At 35.6% G+C, this 22555-nt stretch overlaps 1 protein-coding gene across 4 annotated transcripts in view; it reads left to right on the top strand.

Moving 5' to 3' along the window:
* Nucleotides 1-22555, top strand: part of DIAPH2 (diaphanous related formin 2) — an 894195-nt gene that overhangs the window by 59576 nt on the left and 812064 nt on the right. For all 4 annotated transcript variants that reach the window (XM_060086247.1, XM_060086246.1, XM_060086245.1 and 1 more), the window contains 2 exons: nucleotides 1343-1519; nucleotides 21019-21123. In XM_060086247.1, coding sequence (XP_059942230.1) covers nucleotides 1343-1519; nucleotides 21019-21123 — 282 coding nt within the window. The remainder of the gene's footprint in view (nucleotides 1-1342; nucleotides 1520-21018; nucleotides 21124-22555) is intronic.

The following is a 22555-nucleotide window of genomic DNA, read 5'->3' as shown; positions in this document are numbered from 1 at the left end:
TTTCAAAGTACACCTTTTAGAAAAAAAGTGTTCTTTGAATCACAATAAAAAGTATGTTCTTTTAATGGGGTTCAACAGAAGTCGACATAATTGTGGTAAGAACTTCTGTGATGCTTTTTGTACTGTTGAAGTGATTTATAAGGACTTGGTAATGTGGCAGTGACGAGGCACTGTCCTGATATCTAACATATCTGCTTGTTTAATGTGAGCTGACAGTATGCATGCATGTGCTTCCTAACAGAAACCAGAATAAAACTGAGTTGTATTCAGTTTTATGGTCATTACTAATTTTTGATGTCCAGTGTTCTGTGGTTTAAAACAGAATGGCCTATTTACATGCAAGTGGAGTCGTTAACTCACTTTATGTGAAATCGCAAGCTAATTATTAGAGATTGTACGCGGAATCAATGGTTCCAAGTCAATATCCATAAAGTAGCAAGTTCTTCATAGTAGTATTTGTAGGAATAAGATATTTCTGTTTATGTTATATTTCCAGGGCAAAAAGGTAATGTTTTTAATTTTGTTGTGCTTCCTTGTTGGTCCCACTTTTTAGGGAAGAAAAAGGTGTGTGTAATAATAATAATAGTAATAGTAACAACAACAATAGTAATAAATAGTAGCTAAGTACACAAAACACATAACTTATTTAAATCCCACAATAACTGTTTCTTTCTTGCTTTCTCTGTCTCCCCTTCCTCCTTCCCTCCTTCCTTCCTCCTACATACATTAACTTGTTATCCCTATTTTAGAGATGAGGAAACAGTCATAGAGAGACCAAGTAATTTGCACAGGGTAACTGACCTAGTAAATTGCAGATTCAAATCTAGGTAGTCTGGCTCCAGAGTCCATGCTCTTAACCATTATATTCTACTACTACACTGCCAAAGTATTCATAAATACTTGTCACAAATATTTTGGCGCTTTGAAGAAGAGAAACATTACTATAATTTCCCCCTTAGAATTGGATATTCTTTTCTTTTCTTTGTTTTTTTTTCTCATAGTTTGAAAGTTGCCGCCAAAGACACGTTCTCTCTCAAACCACCACACGACTTTGAGGCCGGACTTTTCTGACCTAGTTACTGTGCAGAACAGAAATGACAAGGGACTAAGTTTTACTTTTGAGGAATACTTTTCACTGCCTAGATTTCTGTGGCTGCAGAGCTACTTCAAGGTTTCAAAATAGTACAATCTCTAACTGGAGCTTGCTGCTTAAAATATCATTTTGTCAAAAGACAATAATGATATATATTATCCTAAGTGCTATTTTGATGTTTCAGTTCTTCATGTTCGTTCGTGATTCTTGATCTCTCCCTTAGGGCTTCTTGTTTTTTTCTGTTTGCAGCGTGACCGAATTACGAGTTTTAGAAAATCTACTGTCAAAAAAGAAAAACCTCTTATCCAACATCCTATTGATTCTCAAGTTGCGATGAGTGAGTTTCCAGCGGCTCAGCCATTATATGATGAACGATCTTTGAATTTGTCCGAAAAGGAAGTACTGGATCTCTTTGAAAAAATGATGGTAAGTTAGACCCCCTGATTTTCTTGTAATTTTAAAATGTATGAACCAAGAATAGCACTGGGTTCTAAGTAGGGCTGTTTGTATGGACTGTGTTTATATCACATAAAGGGGAGACCAGAAATTTGTTGATACAACAGAACTGTTTTCGAAAGCATCTGTCTTTTTGAGCTATAATATGTCTGTCTCTTCCACTATGAGCTCCTAAAAGCGGGGGCTGTCTTATTTATTTTTATTCTCTAGTATTCAGTGGTCTGTGGCACACTGAATCAATTTTTTAACTACCTAACTTGTGTATCTGTTTCTATAAAGCAAAACAGGCCTAAGTCCACTTTTCTGAAAACAATATAAGGTATCTTGTTAGGTATATGAAATAGAGTTGGAAGGACAGAGTGTAAACAAAACAAAACAAAACAAAACAGTAGAGGGGAGAGAAGAATGAATTCCTCCAAGTTTGTTCTATTATCAACAGTCATACCATCTATATTTTCTAGCACACTTCTTATATTTTATAGCTTGTGATCTAGACTATTTCTTATATTAGATAATAAATATAACACTTTGATTATTCAGCAGTTTATACCAAGAGAGGGGAGAGATGAGGCATTGGACCATCTTGGATTGGTTTGCTTGATCAGAGAAGTGGAGATCCTGATTCATGATTCATTAATTTCTAATTCTGTCCCACTTATCATGGCAGATTTTTTTGTGTGTGTGAATCTCTATTCATTTTGAGTTAAGGTCCACAAGAGTTTCAAAGGTCTCCTTACCCATACCAAAAGAAGAGGTTAAGAATACTGGAAATCTAGACCCTTCTACTCTGCCCATTATGGAACATCTTGTTACCACCCTGCCCCCAACCCCACTAGTAATTGAAAGTCGTTGAGTGAATACAAATTCCCTTTATCTTTAAACTTTTCCTTTAATGTTCCTTCTGTCTAGCCAGAGCTGACATCCAGCTTTTCCCTTGTCACAAGTCCTGACATTCCCACTCTCTTCAGCCTTTCCTCCTAGTCCTATGGTATACCCTCTTTCCTGCTGCTCCTTCTATGACAAATTCTTTGAACCATCTTTCAACAACCCTTTCTCTTGTAAACTCTATTATCTGCTGACCAGCCATGATGATGATAGCATCTGGCTATCCTTTTGACCCTTCCCTTGCTATTCGTTTTGGTGATTTCAGCTATTACATTGATAACCTTGCCATCACATTGTTGCCCTTAGTTCCTTGGTTTCCTGAACTCTGACCTTTGCATCCATGTATGTAGCTAATTATAGACATAACTACACCTTGGACTGTGTCACTCTTTGGAATGATTCCACCTCTGAGATCTTTAGCTCTGAAACTCTTCTCGGAAGCTAAACAACCTATATTACCTTTTCCAGGCCCTTAATTTTACAGGGCATGTTTGTGTACTGGTTAAGAGCTTGGACTTTGGGGTCATTCAGCCTTGAGGCTGAGTTCTGGCTCTGCCATTAATCACATTACCCTGTGAAGGTGATACATCCCCTCTACACTTTATTTTCCATAACTGTAACAAAGGCATAAGAGGGTCTACCTCATATGGTTATTTTTAGGATTAGAGGAGATGATATTCCTAGAATGTGCCTGGCATAAAACTTTCTGTAAAAATAATTTTATAAATGTTTGTTGCATTTCCTTCCTTTAGCAAATAAAGCTCTGTTCTTTCTTCAGTTGCCCCTCAATTTGCAACTTGGTTGTCTTATCTTAATCACCCCAAACCAACAACGACAGAAGCAAACATTCTTCGACATTAATCAAACTTTTAAATCTTATTTTAAACTCTTCTTCTCTTTACTCAAACTTCACTCAAATGATAATTACTCCTTTAATCAGCTGACCAATCGGTTACTAATTTTTGCAGTAGTGAAATAGTTCTTTTAGTGTATCAGTGGTATTGCCACCCTCCAGTTCACTTTAGCTCAACACTTACGGGCCTTCTTCCACGCCATTCATTTTCTCAGTCACTTCTAATTGCTTTCCAAATCCCATTGGTTCTGCTCTTTTTTTTTTGTTTTTGCAGTATGCGGGCCTCTCACTGCTGTGGCCTCTCCCGTTGCGGAGCACAGGCTCCGGACGCGTAGGCTCAGCGGCCATGGCTCACGGGCCCAGCCGCTTCGCGGCATGTGGGATCTTCCCGGACCAGGGCATGAACCTGTGTCCCCTGCATCGGCAGGCGGACTCTCAACCACTGCACCACCAGGGAAGCTCTGGTTCTGCTTTTGCAATGACTTTTACATCTGTTTCCTCAGTTGCCCTCCAGATGCTCTTGCCCTGCTTTAGGCAGTAGCCCTCTCTGGCTTTTTCTCGTGGGCTACGAAAGTAGCCTCCTATCTGGTCTTCCTCCTGTCCTCTAAGTTTTGCCTCTTCTAATCCAGTGGTGGTCTATTCATGATTCTGAAACAGATTCCTTTTCCAAAGCCCCAAGTAGGCCCTTCTGTTTTCACACAGTCATCTTCTATTTCCCTACTCCATTCCCTCCACTGTGCTTCTAGATGACTATTTCACACCTTTACTTTGCTGCTCAATCCTCAGAACTCTTACCCATCTCTGTGCTCTGCTGATGAGCTTACTGTGTAATTTACTGAGTAAACTGAAGTGATCAGAAGAGAACTTCCACAGACTCTCACCACCACATCTACCTAAGTTTGAGTATCTGCAGTCTTGCTACCTATCACCACTATAGATGAAGTTTTCATCTTCCAGTCCTTCCATTTGTGTACAAGGTTCCATTCCTTTAGACCTACTTACTCAAGGACATTGCTCCAATCATTTTCTCCTCTCTCTTCTGCCCTTCTCAGCAGCATACAAATGTGCTATCTCACTTTACAAGTTTGTCATGACCTTATCTCCCTTGCCTGCTACCACTGTATTTTTACTCTCCTTTGAAGGAAGACACCTCCTAATAATTTTGTTTATATTCACTGCTTCTGATTTCTCTTGTCTTAACTTTCTGTCTTAAAACTCACTCTAGCTAGGCTTCCATCCCACCATTCCATCAAAATGGCTCTTATCAGTGTCACCAGAGATCTTTATGCTGCTGAGTCCCATGTTCAGTTTTCAGTTCTCATCTTAACTGACCTATCAGCAGCAGGTGATGCATTTGGTCATAAACTGCCCCCTGCTCCCCCTTTATATGTTTTTCCTCCTATCTCTTTGGCTGCTGCTTTTTAGTCTTCTTTGCTGATTCCTTTTCATGTCCTCAACCTTTAAATGTTGGAGAGGCCCAGGGATCCATCCTTGGACATGTTCTCTTCTCTAGCTACACTATCTTCTTTTGTGATTGCAACCAGCACTGTGGCTTCACATTCCACTGGTATGCTCACAATTCTCAAATTTATCTACAGCTTAGTGCTCGTGTCTGAACTCTAGACTCTCATAATCAAACTTCATAATTTACATCTCTCTCTGATTGGTCGGTAGACTTCTCAAAAGTAACATATCCAAAACCAAACTGTTGATATTCCCCTCCAAACCTGCTCCTCCCAGTATCTCCCCCTTCTCAGTTGATGGTATATCCGTCTGTCCAGTTAGTCAGGCCTAAAACTTTGGAATTGTCTTTGTCTACTCTCTCTTTCTCACATTCTACATTCAATTGACTAGGAAACCCATGCACTCTTCCTTCAAAGTACGGTACTTACAAGAGCTGACCATTTCTTCCCGCCTTCACTGGTCCCACACTGGTTGAAGCCTCACCCAGGCTGCTACAATAGTGGTAGGACTATTAGGACTAACACAGTTCCTCATTGGTCTCCCTGCTTCCACCATGACCCTCTGCAGTATATTCTCAACACAGAAACATTACCCTTTTAAAACCTGAACAGGCTTCCCTGGTGGCGCAGTGGTTGAGAGTCTGCCTGCCGATGCAGGGGACACGGGTTCATGCCCCGGTCTGGGAAGATCCCACATGCCGCGGAGAGGCTGGGCCCGTGAGCCATGGCCACTGGGCCTGCGCGTCCGGAGCCTGTGCTCCGCAACGGGAAGAGGCCACAACAGTGAGAGGCCCACGTACCACAAAAAAAAAAAAAAAAAAAAAAAAAAAACCTGAACAATGTCATGTCACTTGGGTTCTCAAATCTCTACTATGGCTTCTTATTTCCCTCAGGGTACAAAAGCCAGTATCCTTATAAGAGCCTGTAAGGCCCTGTATGATCTGATCCCCACTTTACCTCTTTGATATCTTCCTCTACTATCCTCTTCATTAGCTTCAGTGACACACACATGACTTTTACATGATGATAGCTGTAAGCAAAAATGATTCCTGGCACTTATAATTTTTTTTCAATTTGTGTACAGCATTTACTATATTTTCAAACCTTTTACAATGTTTCCGTTTTGTGGTTTCAATTTTAATTCTAATGTTTCCTCAACAAATTACCACTTTCCTCTTTAAATGTGTTATGTTTTTAAAAAGATTTGCTTGTGGATTCATAAATGTGACTTAAAGAAAGGTACAACTTGGTGCCACATTTTCCCTAATGAGAATTTTTCCTTCCATGGGAATGTTGGAAAAGGAAATCAGACAATTATGATTTGCTTAAAAGTAACAACAAAAGATCAATAAAAAACTTTTTAAGGGTTGTATCTCTTCTTTGAGAGAAGTCTACTTGTACATTGAACATTTTGAATTTTCTTTATTATCTTTAGTTTGTCTGTAATCAGGTTAAGTGAACAAGTTATTTTACGAATTTTCACAGCTTTCATTTACTGTGCACCCTTGGGCCCAGCATGTAACTGAACAGTTTACATGTATTATTTCAGCTGATCTTTGTGACAGTGCTGCAAAGTAGGCAACATAGTTATACTCCATTTTTCAGATAAGGAAATTAAAGCTTAGAGAGAGGCTAAAGAAATTGGTTCTGTAACTTGCCTTAGCTAATAAGGGGCTGAGCTCAAACTTAAATTTAGGTACATAAAATCTAAAAAATTGGCATTTTGGTAATCTCTATCTTTAATAATATTTCATTTAAGCTAAATGTAAAATTAATACACATTTTTTGCACTCATACTGAGTGGAAGTAGAAGGCAACTCTGAGGTACATTGTCTCGCAGGTAAAGCGAGATGGATGGATTGTTTCCTATTGATGACAGAAGGTTGTCTTTTTCCAAGTTATTGCTTTTTACAGAGCATGGATTGAAAAGAAAGAGGCCCACAATTTAGTTTTGGAAAACTGTTCAAATGCCATCTTCATAGTTGATTGGGAGAAGACACTTAAGTCATCAGAAGTTGATTTCCAGATATGAAATTTCCCTTTTTTATTTCATTCTTTGTAGGTGTCCTTCCATGTACAAATAATGTAATAGATGTACTTGTCCTACTTGATGGCTATTATGACAATCTTGTCTCTCTTGATTCTCATCCTTCATTGTGCTATTCCTGTTTTCAGACTTTTTACACTTTAGAGTACTACAAATGTTTAGACCATTGGGCGTAAACACCTTGTATGTGTTTTAAGATAGCATACCTTGAGGAGTGAAGCATTTAAAATAATTACATAAAATAGCACAACATTATAGACAGTAACAGGGTATGAGACGCTTGACAAGAAACATATTACGTTAAAATTGCTAATATAATTTATTATTTGGAATTTCTGGGGGCTGATATATTTTGGTGAAACTTTTGGTGAAAGCTTAAGTAATGAAAGGCAATATTCAAATAAATCCTCTATTACTCTGATAATTGAAACTCTTGTTATGTCTGAGGATCATATTTGTCAACAGAAGTTCTCCCTGTACAGGTTTGTAGATGTAGATAATAGGGCAATGTTGGGCTCAATCTGAAATTACTACAGACTTTTTAAAAAGTATTAATTCTTTTATTTGATTACTGTAACTTTAACTACTAATAGCTCATTTTAAACATCACTTGACACTTTATAGCCAAGTAAAATCCTGGGATGAGTCCAGTTAACTGAAAGATCTGAATGGTTAGGTTTTACTTTACTAGTGAGTTAGTAGATTACTAACGTTCCATTGACACTGACATCTGTTCTACGCATTGATATGCCACTTTTCATATTGTGGCTGCTCAAGGAAACAAGTATAGACAGATCTTCTGAGTAACGGTATCCATGGCTATTGCTGACAGATGTAAAGTTCTAAATTTGAAACTTTTAGATGATTGCTTTTTTCATGGAGTGCACGCTATTTATTATCAGTGTGTCTTCAGTAGTTTGTAAAACTGGATTTTGTACTTGGAGTGTAGTCATTGCCTATTAATTGAAAATTAGAAAGTGGTTATTTTATTAAAACTTTCAGGAGTGGAAAAAAATACCCTCACTCGTTTTTATATGATTTTTATAATTACCTGCATGGGGGTAAACTATACTTGCTCTTTAAGATTCCTGTTCCCCTTTTCTGCTCAGTCGTGTTTTCAAATCTTCCACAAGTGGGTAAAGGTAGTAGGACCAAGACAACAATACTGCTACCACATTTTGGGGAGGGTAACTTTAAAAGATGACTGAACTATCGTAATATTACATATCGTCTTTAACCCCAAATTCAAATTTGAATGAGGTTCATATTTATCATCTTTTTCATGTTAATCAGAGACATTTTGTATTGTCTCTAATTAAGACTGGTGAAATATCTTCTCCCTTACACTTTAAATATAAGGAAATTAATAATGCTGCAATTGAATAACTATTCAACCTGTTAAGGTATCATAGCCTTTGAGCTTACTGAGAATAACTGAACTGGTCTTTGTACATTGAGAATACTGCTTAAGGACTATTAAATGTTTAATAGTGATAGCTCATTTTTGAATAATGCAATTAGAGCAAGGAGAGAAATGTGTCTGGACACTGTCCATTTCCTTTTGAATATTATTTCCCTTTTGTATGCAACTGTTCTAAAACTGTTTTTTTTTTTTTTTTTTTGCTTAGGGGATAGGGGATTTCCATTTTAAGCTTAAAAAAATAAACATACAGAGATGTCTTGGAAGTTCAAGTTGGAATTTAATTTCTTTTACCTAGTACAGGATCTATTGAGTGGAAATCCAGCTGGTGTTGGTCACATTAGAGTCCTACAGATATGTCAATAAGGACTGTGTTTTAATATAGGTAATTAAATAGTTTGATTGTATACAAAAGATGAAGCTAGTGATGATTAATGATTTATGATTTATGGTTAATTTCTAGGCACACCTCATTTCAACTTCCGTTATTAAAGGCAATGTTTAATATATGATTCCACATGCAAATGTGACGTTTTATACTTTGTTTCTGTTCAGCAATTTACATTAATATATTTTGCATTTTGGGCATAATTTAATGATTGTACAGTCATATGCAATAAATATTAAATTATCTTCCCCATATTCCATCTGGTAGAACTCATAAATAATCCCAAAGCTTTTCATTTTGTTCTCTCACTTTTGCCTTTCATCAGTTTTGAGAGCCTGTTTGACTTTGAACCCCAGGTGCTGTCCTTGTTTTCCCCTGACTGCTGTCATGGGTTTCTTTCTCACCCAACATCAGTCTTTTAGGAGTTGGTTAGCTTGGATGAGAACCTTTTAGTGCTCTCAGCATAAGTACTTTTAATTAAAGGTTAAGTTACTGTAAAATAAGTTATTGGTAACATAGGTCTTAAAATCTATAATAAGGCATGGAAATAATTTTCAGGAATGTCTAGATCCTTAGAAATTATCTAGATAGCCTACTTTCCATTTTTTACATTTATATTTCCAATATCCTTACTCTGTATCATTGGACTGAGAGAACACCGGCATCATTTCTAGTCATTTTATTTTCTTACACACACGCCCAAGTAAAGCATATAAAGGAGGAGCAAAACTTACCCTGTAAACAGGTCTCAAAGTTAGCTAAGTCTGGGTCACTTTTAAATTTCCTTCCCAAATATAATTCTCACCAAAAGTTCACAAATGAGGGAGTAGTAAGATAGAAGTCCCAGGAAGAGGAATTACGGGAACTAGGTTTGGAAATTTACTCTGATTGTAGCTGATAAACTTCACAATTCACTGATTCTGTTCTTGATTTGTACATAGAAATGTTTCCTAAGGTATTTTTTCTGTTTGAAAAGTTTCACTAGTGTTTTATGCCATGAAGGCATTTTCACGACTGTGTATTGTTATGTGCAGTGTGCCAGGTCATGTGCTACATGCTGCAGGTACACAGATAAATCCAGTTCCTCACTTGCCCCCAGAGAGCTCAGAATTTAGTCAGGGAGGTAAGCAAGTAAACACAGGATTTCCATAGTAGTAGGACAGCTGTGAATAGGCTACTGTGAGTACTTAAGCCAGCACAGGGGCTCAGGGAGGAAACAGAGAAGATCTGAATATACTACGAAACCCAGTGTCACTTCTGAATTTTCAGTCTTTATTTTTTTGACATTAAAGTGTTCTCAAAGTTTGAATGACTTAGTTCATCAAGGTCCAGTGCCTTCTATATGCCAGGTACTGTTCTAAGTTCTGAGGAGAGAGAGAGAGAGAGAGAGAGAGAGAGAGCAACTCAAGGAAAATCCCTGCTGTCAAGGATAGAGGTGATATAGCAGAACGTAAGGTGTAATTGTGGGAAAAAAAAAAGAAAAGCAAAGACATATTTCTGTGTCATGGAGAAGTTTATTTGACAACTCTCTACTGAATGCCAGATACTTTGTTAGGTGCAGGGGAGCATAAAGATGACAAAGACACTATCCCTGCCTCTAGGTTTTTATTTTGTATGACTCCCAAGGTAAGAATAGCTTTTATATTTTTAAATGGTTGCAGAAAATCAAAAGAAGACTGTTTCAGGGCACATGAAAATCTGAAATTCAGTGTTCATAAATGCAATTTTGTTGAATGCAGCCACAGCCATTTGTTTACATATTGTTGATGGCTCATTTTACACTGTAACTGCAGAGTTGGGTAGTTGTGACAAAGACCCTGTGATCTGCAAAGCCTAAAACGTTTAGTGTCTGGCCCTTTACAGTAAAAGTGTCAACCTCTGGACTAGTGTAGTCGTCTCTAAACTTTCTGATTTCCTATCCCGTTAGAAAAAAAAAAATATATATATATTTCAGCAAGTAACACCAATATGTTTTATTTATAAAATATATACATATATGTATGTACTAATACTATGTATAAAATGCAGACATAGAAAAGAATGAGAAAAACATGCAATGAACAAGATTTTAAAATGATTTAAAATGAGTTTATTTATTAATGACGCAAAAGCCTTTGCTGTCGCGATTAATAACTTTTTAGTGAGAGCAATGTCAGTGTGTCATTATTTTTTATGTCTTGTTTTAAAAAAGAGACTAATTAGAAGGTTTCGTTCCGAGTCCATTTTATTTTGATATTTGGTTTAATGTCTGTTATAGTTGAAACATAAATCTGACAACGATGCATGGGTCCAAGTGGAATGAGAACATCATTAGCAACACTTATTAAATCATAGTATTAACTTTGCTCAGTCCAATCCATGAATCAAGCAAAAGTTTCCTGCTGAGCCACGGCTAGTAAATTTCCATCTCCCTTGATGACGGTCAGTTGTTCTTGGAACTAATCTGGTGTTGCGTTTTTATATTTGTGAATAAATTGGTTCAAAATGGGCTTTAAAAAACGGGCTTCACTAGATGTCATCAGGGACATGGGCTTTTTGCATTTTTCCTTCCACATACTTAATGTGTAGACCCTCGCCCCCATGTTTGTCTACTCATATCCACTGCAGACATTGTACCTAATACCCGGAAGAAGAAAGAAGAGGTGAGTCATGCAAGAGTGAAGGAGACCCACCTGGCAGTTGGGTCTGCCAGTGTGTGGCTTTTTCAATGAAGTTCATTTGAAAAGCAGTTACTTTCTCACCAGTTGTTAACTCTTAAGGGATTACTCGTCCTTTTGTGAATGAAAAATGCCCAAGTCATGTGAAATTTCAGAAGTTTTAAAATACGTTGTCATGAGATAGCTGGAGATCTATCTGTAAGATACATGTTTTCATACTCACTTCCTGTATCATTTTAAAATATTGTAAATATTTACAGTATTTGAAATATCTTGCTTTTATAAACAACAACAAAAAACACCTACATTCTTGACTCTGCATACCACTGTGTGTATTTTGATTTCAACTTCTTTCTTGCAATGGTTTGAATTTTATATGTGGGCTAACCTTCCTCACTCAGGAATGCTTCCCACTTACAGTTTTTTTCATAAAACATCCTTTTATTAAATAAATCATTTATTTTGACAGTATGTTTTCTCTGTTACATTGTTCCATTAGCAACTCAAAGAAAAGTAGTTTTTATATTTCATTATTGGAACAATCTAGCAAATAATATAAGCTGAGTTGTTTAAAAGAAAAAAAAACAGCTGTATTTTCATTCAGCTGTATGATAAACCTCCCGCACTGAGTAATTTTTCTAATACTTGTTTTAGCAAATTTTCAGCAATGATTTCTATGTGTCTTCTGACAGTATTTGCTGACAAAGGAATGTGTTTTCATTTACTGCCATGTTGTTTTGCATGTATTATTTCAGCTGCTTCTACCAAGTGTTCCCCCAGTGTCATGGGAACTTGTGTCTTTTGCTATTAAAGAAATAAAACATGCAAAAGAGTCTTCTAAACATGTATCATTAAGTTTACAAAATTTCACTAAGTACTGGATTGCGTATCACATGATTCTAATTATTGCTGAGAAAATCGAAAAAGCTTTCCTCATGGTCTAGATATTTGGATTTTAAATGGTCTGCAAGTTTGAGGTAGCTGTATACTATCATTAGCTAATATTTTTAAGGTGCAGTATGCACATAAAATGAGAGTCATCAGCGATGATTGATATACATGCATATTTCAGATAGTTACCTTACTAATTTTTAATCTTGTGGGACCAGCTTCTTATCAGCCTTATATTTTTATTACTTTTATCTTATGATATGATTGATGAAAGTCTCAGACCTATGAGTAGGAGATATAACAGTCTAGTATTTTCTTGTTCCCCCTACTTGCATTATTGGTATTATCTTATTATCCTCAATCTGTTGTCTTTGCAAGAATCTTTTAAAGCTACTTTTCTATTTTGTTGTTGTTGTTTTGAGGCTAGACTTGGTTAAAACTAGGTAAAATAGCCTGTAAGTCCACTTAACCAGGTACTTGTAAACTGCAGTACGTTGCAGTACACTGACAGTAAAAAAATATGCATTGTGAATACCCCACTCTTCCCTTGAGATACCTCATGTACCATTTGGACCTATGGATCCAGTGAGGGCTTCAGTGTTAATCTCATGTTAAATATTGAAGCTTATTTTCTTGTATTTTGAAGAAACATCAATATTTCACAAACCACAGTTGATCCTTTATGTAATCTTTGGACTCTGGACACTGGTTCCATGTTGAGCTCAGGATTAAGGATTATGGGAGAGTGAAAATAATATTTGGGTTTCCTAATAGCTAAATAGATGTTCTGAGTTTACCTTCTTGATGGTGTTCATAGTTGTAGTTTCCTCCAATAGGCCCTGAAAGTAGAAATAGCTGAAGACTTTTTGTGTAGTACTCAGTAACATTCACTTAATTTCATGCTTGCTTGCCCCGGCTTTTGGCTTCATACCATTTGTAGAGATAATGTATTTGGACAATTTTTTTCCCCTTTAACTTTGTTTTCCATGTTAACTTCTATATGTTATGCCACTACATTCTATACAAGTAAACTTAACTGGATCATTTGAAGACATGAGGTAGTTAATTAATACCAGGTACAATTGGCTGTTTATTTATTTATGTAGAAAATTCCTGATGCTTTTATTGGAATTTTAAAAAGAAATGTTCTGCCCTTTCTAGTTCTAGTAGAGGAATTATCTATGGAGCATATCTTTATATGAACGTTTCTTTAGAAGAGAATAAAGAAATAAATGTAAAAATCCATTAATTTATAATCTTAAAATAATCAAAGATAACTATAATTGCTGTTCATGCTAGGGTATATTTTTAGGTACTAAGGTATCATTAGTTTATTCTCTTCAGGGGTACAGTTCCCCTCGAGATAGAAGTTAAAGAATACTTGAATAATTATTATTGAGAAGCAGAAGGAAGAGGGCAAGCATTTGATGGTGAAGTCAAGTTCAGATTTACAAACAGCGAGTGGAAAATCCAGCCTTAAACTGGGATCAGTGCATGTTGCAGAAACAGAAACAGTTACTTTATAGAAAATATATAGACATTTTTAGCAACTGTATAGAAAGAAGGAGCAAGTATTACTTCTTATAGAGGAGGAAAAGATGTAAAAACATAAAGGGTTGACATTTACCTTTCATAAAACAAGTGAGGAAAACAGTGGAAGGGTTAGGAAAATAGAAAATGATGTTAGGACACGAGAAAGTTTAAAAAATTATACTGTCACCTGTTTAAAGATTCACTCGGGGGTGAGAGGGAGAAAGAGAGAGAGAATGAGAATGAATGAATGAAAGAGAGTACAAATGAATGAATAGGCAGCTGGTTCTACTTTTAACCTTCTCATTTGACTCTATTCTTATACGGCTCCTCAGTTATAACTTTAAGAATACAATGTGTATTTGCTGAAGAAATGAAGGAGTTTTGTGTATAATGGGAAAATTGCATCATGACATAAGTGGTAGGAGAAAAAATGGTTTAGTGTTTACAAATATGGCTTGATACAAATATAATACAAATATTATAAGTGGTCAGTTATTTACTTCAGTATTTCTTAAATTACAAAATACCACATTCTTCTCATGTATTGTGGAAGTACTAACTAAATGTTAAATACACTAAAAGCTTGCTTTTGTGTTTTGAGTACTATAAGAACTCAGTGTGTTTAACACTACTATATATAAAATAGATGACCAATAAGGACGTACTGTATAGCACAGGGAGCTCTACTCAATATCTTATAATAACCTATAATGGAAAAGAATCTGAAAAAGAATATTTATGTGTGTGTATATATGTATATATACATATATATATAACTGAATCATTTTACTGTACACCTGAAACTTAGCATTGTAAATCAACTATATTTCAATTAAAAAAAAACTCAGTGTGTTTAGAAGTAATTCCATATTCAATTACTTTTTTTAGAATTGATATTGAATTATGAGTATTGCTCTATTTAGTTTTATGATTGTATTGTAAAGCTGGAATTAATGATTTGGAAGTATTAGCTGCCTAATTAGTAGTATGCTGCTTCTTTCTGTAAAAATAAGATGAGTCATTATGGTCTCCTCTGTTCATGTAAATGGTACCTAGTCCCAATCAACCTATGCAGCAGATTTATAGGCATAAAAAATGTTTGTGGCTTTGCTCTATAGATAATTCCTCTACTAGAACTAGAAAGGACAGGACATTTCTTTTTAAAATTCTAATGAAAGCATTCCTCACTTGTTTTATGAAAGGTAAATGTCAACCCTTTATGTTTTTACATCTTTTCCTCCTCTATAAGAAGTAATACTTGCTCCTTCTTTCTATACAGTTGCTAAAAATGTCTATATATTTTCTATAAAGTAACTGTTTCTGTTTCTGCAACATGCACTGATCCCAGTTTAAGGCTGGATTTTCCACTCCCTGTTTGTAAATCTGAACTTGACTTCACCATCAAATGCTTGTCCTCTTCCTGCTGCTTCTCAATAATAATTATTCAAGTATTCTTTAACTTCTATCTCAAGGGGACCTGTACCCCTGAAGAGAATAAACTAATGATACCCTAGTACCTAAAAATATACCCTAGCATGAACAGCAATTATAGTTATCTTTGATTATTTTAAGATTATAAATTAATGGATTTAAAATTATAAATTAATGGATTTTGTGGATTTTGTGTTTGTGGTAAAGCAAATTAAAATATTTAGAGAAAAGCTCCTAAATATCACATTGGTTCAACAGATATTTATTAAATGCCTGGTACATTCCAGGAATGCATACTCTTTGCTTGGAAATACAAAGAAAAAAAGAACCCAGTTTCTTCCCTCAGTTAGCTTATATTGATACAATATAGGAAATTAATATGGAAGAATAGAATGAAGATAGTCATTTCTAAATGAGGTGCTTTGAGGGAAATCTGAAGAATTAGCAGAAGTACATGAGTTAGCCCAATATGGATTTGGGTGTGGTGGAGTACGGTGAGGTGGGATAAGATGGGGGTTAATAGATGAAGAGGGTGCTGAAGTTGACAGCATTCTAGGCAGAGAGAACAGCATCATGAACAAAGTAATGGAAGTGTGTAATAGCATAGTGTATGTAGAAAAACTGCAAACAAGCTTGCATCATTCAAACCTAAGGGGTAAGATGAAAAGTGGTAAAAAAAAGAGAAAAAGGGTACAAATGAACTTATTTACAAAACTTAAGTAGAGTCATGGATGCGGAAGACAGGCTTATGGTTACCAGGGGATATGGGTGTGGGGAGGGATAAATTGGGAGATTGGGATTGACATATACTCACTACTATATATAAAATAGATAACTAATAAGAACCTGCTATATAGCACTGGGAACTCTACTCAATACTCTGTAATGGCATATATGGGAAAAGAATCTTAAAAAAAAGAAAAAAAGAGTGCATATATGTATATGTATAACTGATTAACTTTGCTGTAAACCTGAGGCTAATACAATATCGTAAATCAACTATACTCCAATAAAAATAAAACAAAAAAAAGAAGGGCCTAGGCCATTTACAGGAAAAAAAAAAAAAGAAAAGAAATGAGACCAGGGAAGTGATAATAACACTAATAGCTAGCATTCTTTGATGGCTAGTTAATATACACGAGGCTTGGGTTCATGATCACAATTAATCTTGACATTCCTCTGAGGTCTGTATTCTCCATATTCCCCTTAGTGTCCTGCCTGCCTCCATGATTCTAGTCTGATAGCATGATCTTAGCAGTGTGTGCCATTGAAAATTGGATTAGAGGTTCATGGTAACAGAGAAATGTCACTGGAAGGAGAGCAAACTCTCTACCTAGAGGCTGCCAAAGGTGACATTACCACACTCTTGAGCCTGGCTGTGACGTGTACAAATACAATCTTGTCACTGTTCCAGAGTCGATTCTACTTGGGGATGCAGATTCATGCTAACTACATTTGCAGGAGACTATAATTTAACCCGAACGTTATGAGATGGTAGGGACGTAGTCCAGCGTACATGAGCAGTATTTAGGGCGTTTTGATGGAAACAAACACAATATATGAGTCAGCAGAATGATGTACTTGCCAATAAAGCCATAAAATCTGAAGCTGAATTAATAGAGGTATAGTATTTCAAGATGAAGGACGTGGAAGTCCTTTCCTTCCTTGGATTTATCAGACCACAGAGTATTTGAGAGAGACGCTGAGCCATGTCACACGAAGATAGGTTGAAACTGGTAGGTATACCTTAGCCTGAAGGAGGGAATGTTGCCTTCATGTAACATTTACATGTTCCTTTAGTTTATTCCCCTGTCCAATCTGATTATGATTTCTCTTAGTTCGGACTCTTATCACTAGTTACTTGAATTACTTCAATAGCCCAAATTATTAAACATAAGAGAATTCATTCTGGCTACTTTAAATAGAATATATATATATATATATATATATATATATATATATATATATATATATATATATATATATATATATATATATATATATAGACACACACACACACACACACACACACACACATATTAAGAGGTTCGAATCAGGAGGGTTGCAAAACAGGCTCCAGGTAACATTATTATAGGAATAACTTCCAGAACCACACAACTGAAATATCTGATGAAGGAACTGTTGCCACCCCAGAACCATTTTGTCAAACTGTTGTGATAAAAAAGACACGTCTGCTGCCATCAATTCCATAACCACGTCATCTCTGTTGCCACCCGTACCAACGAAACAGGTGGCTTACTCATGGCTTGTTCCCTTACATACTTCTGAATCTACATCTCCTATGCATGAATTTCATGGGTGGAAACTAAGCTACCTTACCTGTACTCTGGTTATAAGGGAGACTGACAAATGTGGTTTTTATGGATTCTTCCTTGATGGGGCTGATACTGGGTGAGTGTTTAAAATGTAGAGGGCATGTTCAAGTGCTATTGGGCAACCAACCATGACAGAAGCCCACTGTGGTCTGGTAGCTAGTCTCTTGACCTTCACTCAGATTTTTCTCAAGACCCAAATGCTGATGAAGACTTCTTTGCTGACCTTCCCATCTATCCTCTGTGTTCCCAAAACGTCCTCTACATGCCTCTGTTATAATGATTTGTTTGAATGTCTGTCTTCCATACTAGACCATGAATCATTTATTTTTATTTCTTTAACAGACAAATATAGCATTTACTAAGTATCAGGCATTGTTCTAAGTATTTCACAAATAATAACATTTAATTTGTAGGCTCAAGCACTCTTTCAAATTTGCATTCCCTACCCAGTCTAGCATAGTGCATGGTGCATGGTATGTGTTCAGTAAATAAGTGATCAAATATTTAGAAAGTAGAAGAGAAAAAATAATGACACAGTCTTTCCACCTTAATATGATATTAATATTTTGTTGTATGTATTTTAGATCCAGTCCTCCAAGGAAAAACTTGGCAAAAATTAAACTGCCCTATAATGGGATGGGCTGCCTGTAGAGGTAGTGAGTACCCTGTTAGCTGAAGTTGACACAGAACATAGATGAGTGTCTGTGGACTTTATAAAGTGCCATCCAGTCTCGTTTCTGTGATTCTACTTTGATTCAAAAACGCTAGGTCTAGTCAGAGAAAGAGAGCCTGCCTTCAAGTAAGTCATTAACAAGTGGGATATACAAATGAGAAATAAGGAGATAAGACAGGAAAGGTAGAGAAGTAGAGACAGTGATAGAGGTGATTGGGAAAGGGGATAGGTATATATACATGAAATTTATAAGTATTGGTTGTGAATTCATCATCATAGGAGTCACTGCAGTGGGTGCAACTATAGATCATGAGATTCTTGCTGTCACTGAAGTTACTATTCAATTGATGCAGTTTGATTACTTTTTATGTATTCTTTGTTTTTTCCCCCACATTCTCACATATGAATCTTTAAAATAATTTTAGTATTTTTCTTTGTTGGCCTATTAGTTTACTTGATTAAAAAAATAGTAATGGTTAGAATTACTAAGCAAGTAAAGGGATAAAAATACTGATTTCTTTTTCTGTTTTTAAAAAATTGAGGTACCATTCAGATGCCATAAAGTTTATCCTATTAAAGTATACAGTTCAATGTGTTTTTTTCATATATTCAAAGAGCTGTGCAACCATCACAACAATCACTTTCAGAACATTTTTATCACCCCCAAAAGAAACACCATATCTGTTGGCAGTCACACCCCAATTCTCCCGTCCCCCCCTTACCCTGCACCTGACAACCTCTAATCCACTTTCTGTCTTTATAGATTTGCCTGTTCTGGATATTTAATATAAATGGGATCTTATAATATATGGCCTTTTGTGACTGGCTTCTTTCATTTAGCATAATGTGATTTCAAGGTTCATCCATGCTGTAGCATGTATCAGTACTTTATTCCTCTTTGTGGCTGAATAATATTCATTTGCATGGACATATGACATTTGTTTATCCATTCATCACTTGATGGATATTTGGATTGTTTCCACTCTGCTGCTGCTGCTGCTATGAACATTCATGTACAAGTTTCTATTTTTTTTAAAGATTTTTTGATGTGGACCATTTTTAAAGTCTTTATTGAATTTGTTATGATATTGCTTCTGTTTTATGATTTTTTGTTTTTCTGGCCCTGAGGCATGTGGGATCTTAGCTCCCTGACCAGGGATCAAACCTGTACTCCCTGCATTGGAAGGCGAAGTCTTAACCGCTGGACTGCCAGGGAAGTCCCCATGTACAAGTTTTTGTGTGAACAGATGTTTTCATTTCTCTTGGGTATAAGCTGAGTCATGTGGTAACTCTAAGTATAACTTTTTGAGGAACTGCTAGACTGTTTTCCAAAGTGGCTGCATCATTTCACATTCTCACCAGCAGTGTGTGAGGGTTCCAATTTCTCCACATCCTCACCAACAATTGTTATTACTTTTTTTGTCATAGCCATCCTGGTGGGAGTGAAATGTTATCTCACTGTGATTTTGATTTGCATTTCCCTGATGAATAATGATGTTGAACATCATGTGTTTATTGGCCATTTGTATATCTTCTTTAGAGAAATGTCTATTCAAATCCTTTGCCCACTTGTATTTGGGTTATTTGTCTTTTTATTGTTGACTTGTAAGGCTTCTTTTTATAATTTATATACAAGCCCCTTATCAGACATATGACTTGTGAACATTTTCACCCATTTTGTAGGTTGTCTTTTCATTTGATGTTACTTTTTGAAGCATAGTCCTTTCCAACTTGATTTCGTGACCCTTCAAGTGTGTCTTAATGTAGCAGTCCCCAACCTTTTTGGCACCAGGGACTGGTTTTGTGAAAGACATTTTTTCCAAGGACAGGGAAGTGGGGGATGGTTCAGGCCGTAATGAGAGCGATGGGGAGCGATGGGAAGCCGCAGATGAAGCTTTGCTCACCTGCCACTCACCTCCTACTGTGTGGCCCAGTTCCTAACAGGCCATGGCCTGGGGGTTTGGGGGCCCCTGTCTTAATGTGTTGCAGGGGTTAACATGAGTTTCAAAATGAAGAAAAATATTTTTTCTAGTGAAAATATTATACATGTGTGTGTATCACAATATAAAGGAAGATTTCCAACCAAATTAAAGCTTATTGAACCTCAAAACAATGTGTTGTCATGATATTTTTCTCTACAGTGAGTAGTTTTTGTTATCCCTATACAGGTAACTATGTTTCTGATTTTTTTTTTTTCCAAATTCAGCAACTTCTCATGAATCTTTCTTCAGTGACATATTGTAGCTGTATATTTCCTGTTAATTTACAAATCATATTTGCTCTTCTAGTTAATAATTATCTTACGAGAACATATACCAAATAGTAAAGTGTTTGTTTTTCTGTTTATTTTTGCTATCAGTGTAAATAAATAGCTTTGCTAAGGTATGATGTATATCTATGCTATAAACTGACAGTTTGTTCTATGGAATAGTTAAAAGTTTTTTTTTTTTCTTTCTGCTCATTTATTGAGTAGGTAGGGATATGAAACATTATTATATGGTAAAGTTTATATAAGATTATGGTATATAGAGTGAAAAATAATAGTGAAGGAGCCAGAAAAATGATGGTTGTTGTTAGTCATAGCATGACTTTCTATTTTAAGACAAAAAATATTGTTTTCTTTTTCTTTTTTAAAAATTTATTTTATTGAGGTATAGTTGATTTATAATGGTGTGTTAATTTGTGCTGTACAACAAAGTGATTCAGTCATACATATATATATATATATACATATACTTTTTCATATTCTTTTCCATTATGGTTTATTATAGGATATTGAGTATAGTTCCCTGTGCTATACGGTAGGACCTTGTTGTTTAATATTTATTAATCACTTTTGAAACTCGTAAGCAGAAATTTGATAATGCTCACAATAAATGTTCTTTTTAACAGGAGGATATGAACCTTAATGAAGAACGAAAAGCTCCTTTAAGAAACAAAGATTTTACCACCAAGCGTGAGATGGTCGTCCAGTATATTTCTGCTACTGCCAAATCTGTAAGTAGTGAGAATCTCCCGGCACCCACATAATGAGCTTAGCGTTATCTGCTTAAAAAGAAACAAATCTTGGCTCTCCAAGTTCTTACCTCAATGTACTTATATAGACTTGTAAAGGAAGCATATACATGTACTTTAATACATTTTGTATATATTTCAAAACTGTTCTTAATTAAAGAGCCTTCCATTCTTATAAACAAGACACACTAAGGATAGAGGGCTCTGAGTTAATCCAGTAAGTTTTGGGGCTGAGTTTTTGTGCACTTACTAACAAATGACAGCAATTTGCAGGTATTCCACTTAATACACAGTTTGTTACATGAACATTTCAGATTTTGAGGGAGAAGATACAAACATAGCCTAGTCACAAGATTTAACTAAGTTTACGTTAAAGCTATATGTCCAGTATCTGCTTGCATGAAATTTTTAGCAATGTTTTTAATAAGAAGTTTTGTTTTTTTTTCATTATTTTCTGTGATGCTAACTATGTAAACTACCTCATAATTGTTATTGTACAGCTAAATTTAACACAAAGAAGGGTGTTTAATAGGAGCTTTAATGAACTCTGTGCGAGTCTCAAAAGACTTGAAAGTAGGGTTCATTGAAAAGACTTGTCTTCAGCAGGAAAATCTTCGTGTTTTAATGGAATGTGTTGCTTTGTTCATTTCCTAAGGTGCTTCCAAAAATAGTCTTCAGGTTTGATTTATTTTTGTAAGAAAAAATGTATTTTTTGAAATGGTGAAATATATCTTTTACATTTCTGTAAAGAAGAAGCTTTTCACATTTAGAGTTCATAACATCACTATATTTGTATATATTATATACATGTGTGTATGTATATATGTATGTATCACACACAGTGATTTTATGTTTGTGTAATATGTATATCACACACACACACACACATTTACATTTAAGACATACATATTTTAAATTTAAAAACTTGACCAGTGAATAAAATAGCTCTTCAGTGGAAAAATATGTTCTAAAGTTATTTGGCTATCCTATTAATGCTATTTCAGTACAGTAATTGCAGTGGCAATTACTGATGCATTTTGCCCTGAATTCTACAGTTGTATTGATTGCATATTGTACCTCAAGCAAACTAAATCTGAATGCTGAACTATTTAAACATAACGCATTGCAGCTCTGCCAGAGCAGAGCAACAGCATGTTTTTTAATTTGCTTCTGGTATCCAAGGGCAGAAATATGTTTCAAGTGATAAGTGAAATTTGCCATGAGCATCGTTTTCAATAGAATTAGGTGAGGCATAGGTTTTGCTTTGAAATTCTGATGAATCTCCTCATTTTTGTAGTCAGCTTATTGTTCACAGTAAAATGCTTTAGGAAGTGCAGGGTGTACATTCAATGTTATTTTTCAAATACCTAAAGGCAAATACACTAGTAAATCTATATAGCTAAATCTGAGTGCA

The sequence above is a fragment of the Mesoplodon densirostris genome, chromosome X (genome assembly GCF_025265405.1).
Source record: "Mesoplodon densirostris isolate mMesDen1 chromosome X, mMesDen1 primary haplotype, whole genome shotgun sequence".
Taxonomy (NCBI): Eukaryota; Metazoa; Chordata; class Mammalia; order Artiodactyla; family Ziphiidae; genus Mesoplodon; species Mesoplodon densirostris.
The sequence above is the reverse complement of the archived record's forward strand: the minus strand, read 5'-3'. Positions and strand labels throughout refer to the sequence as shown.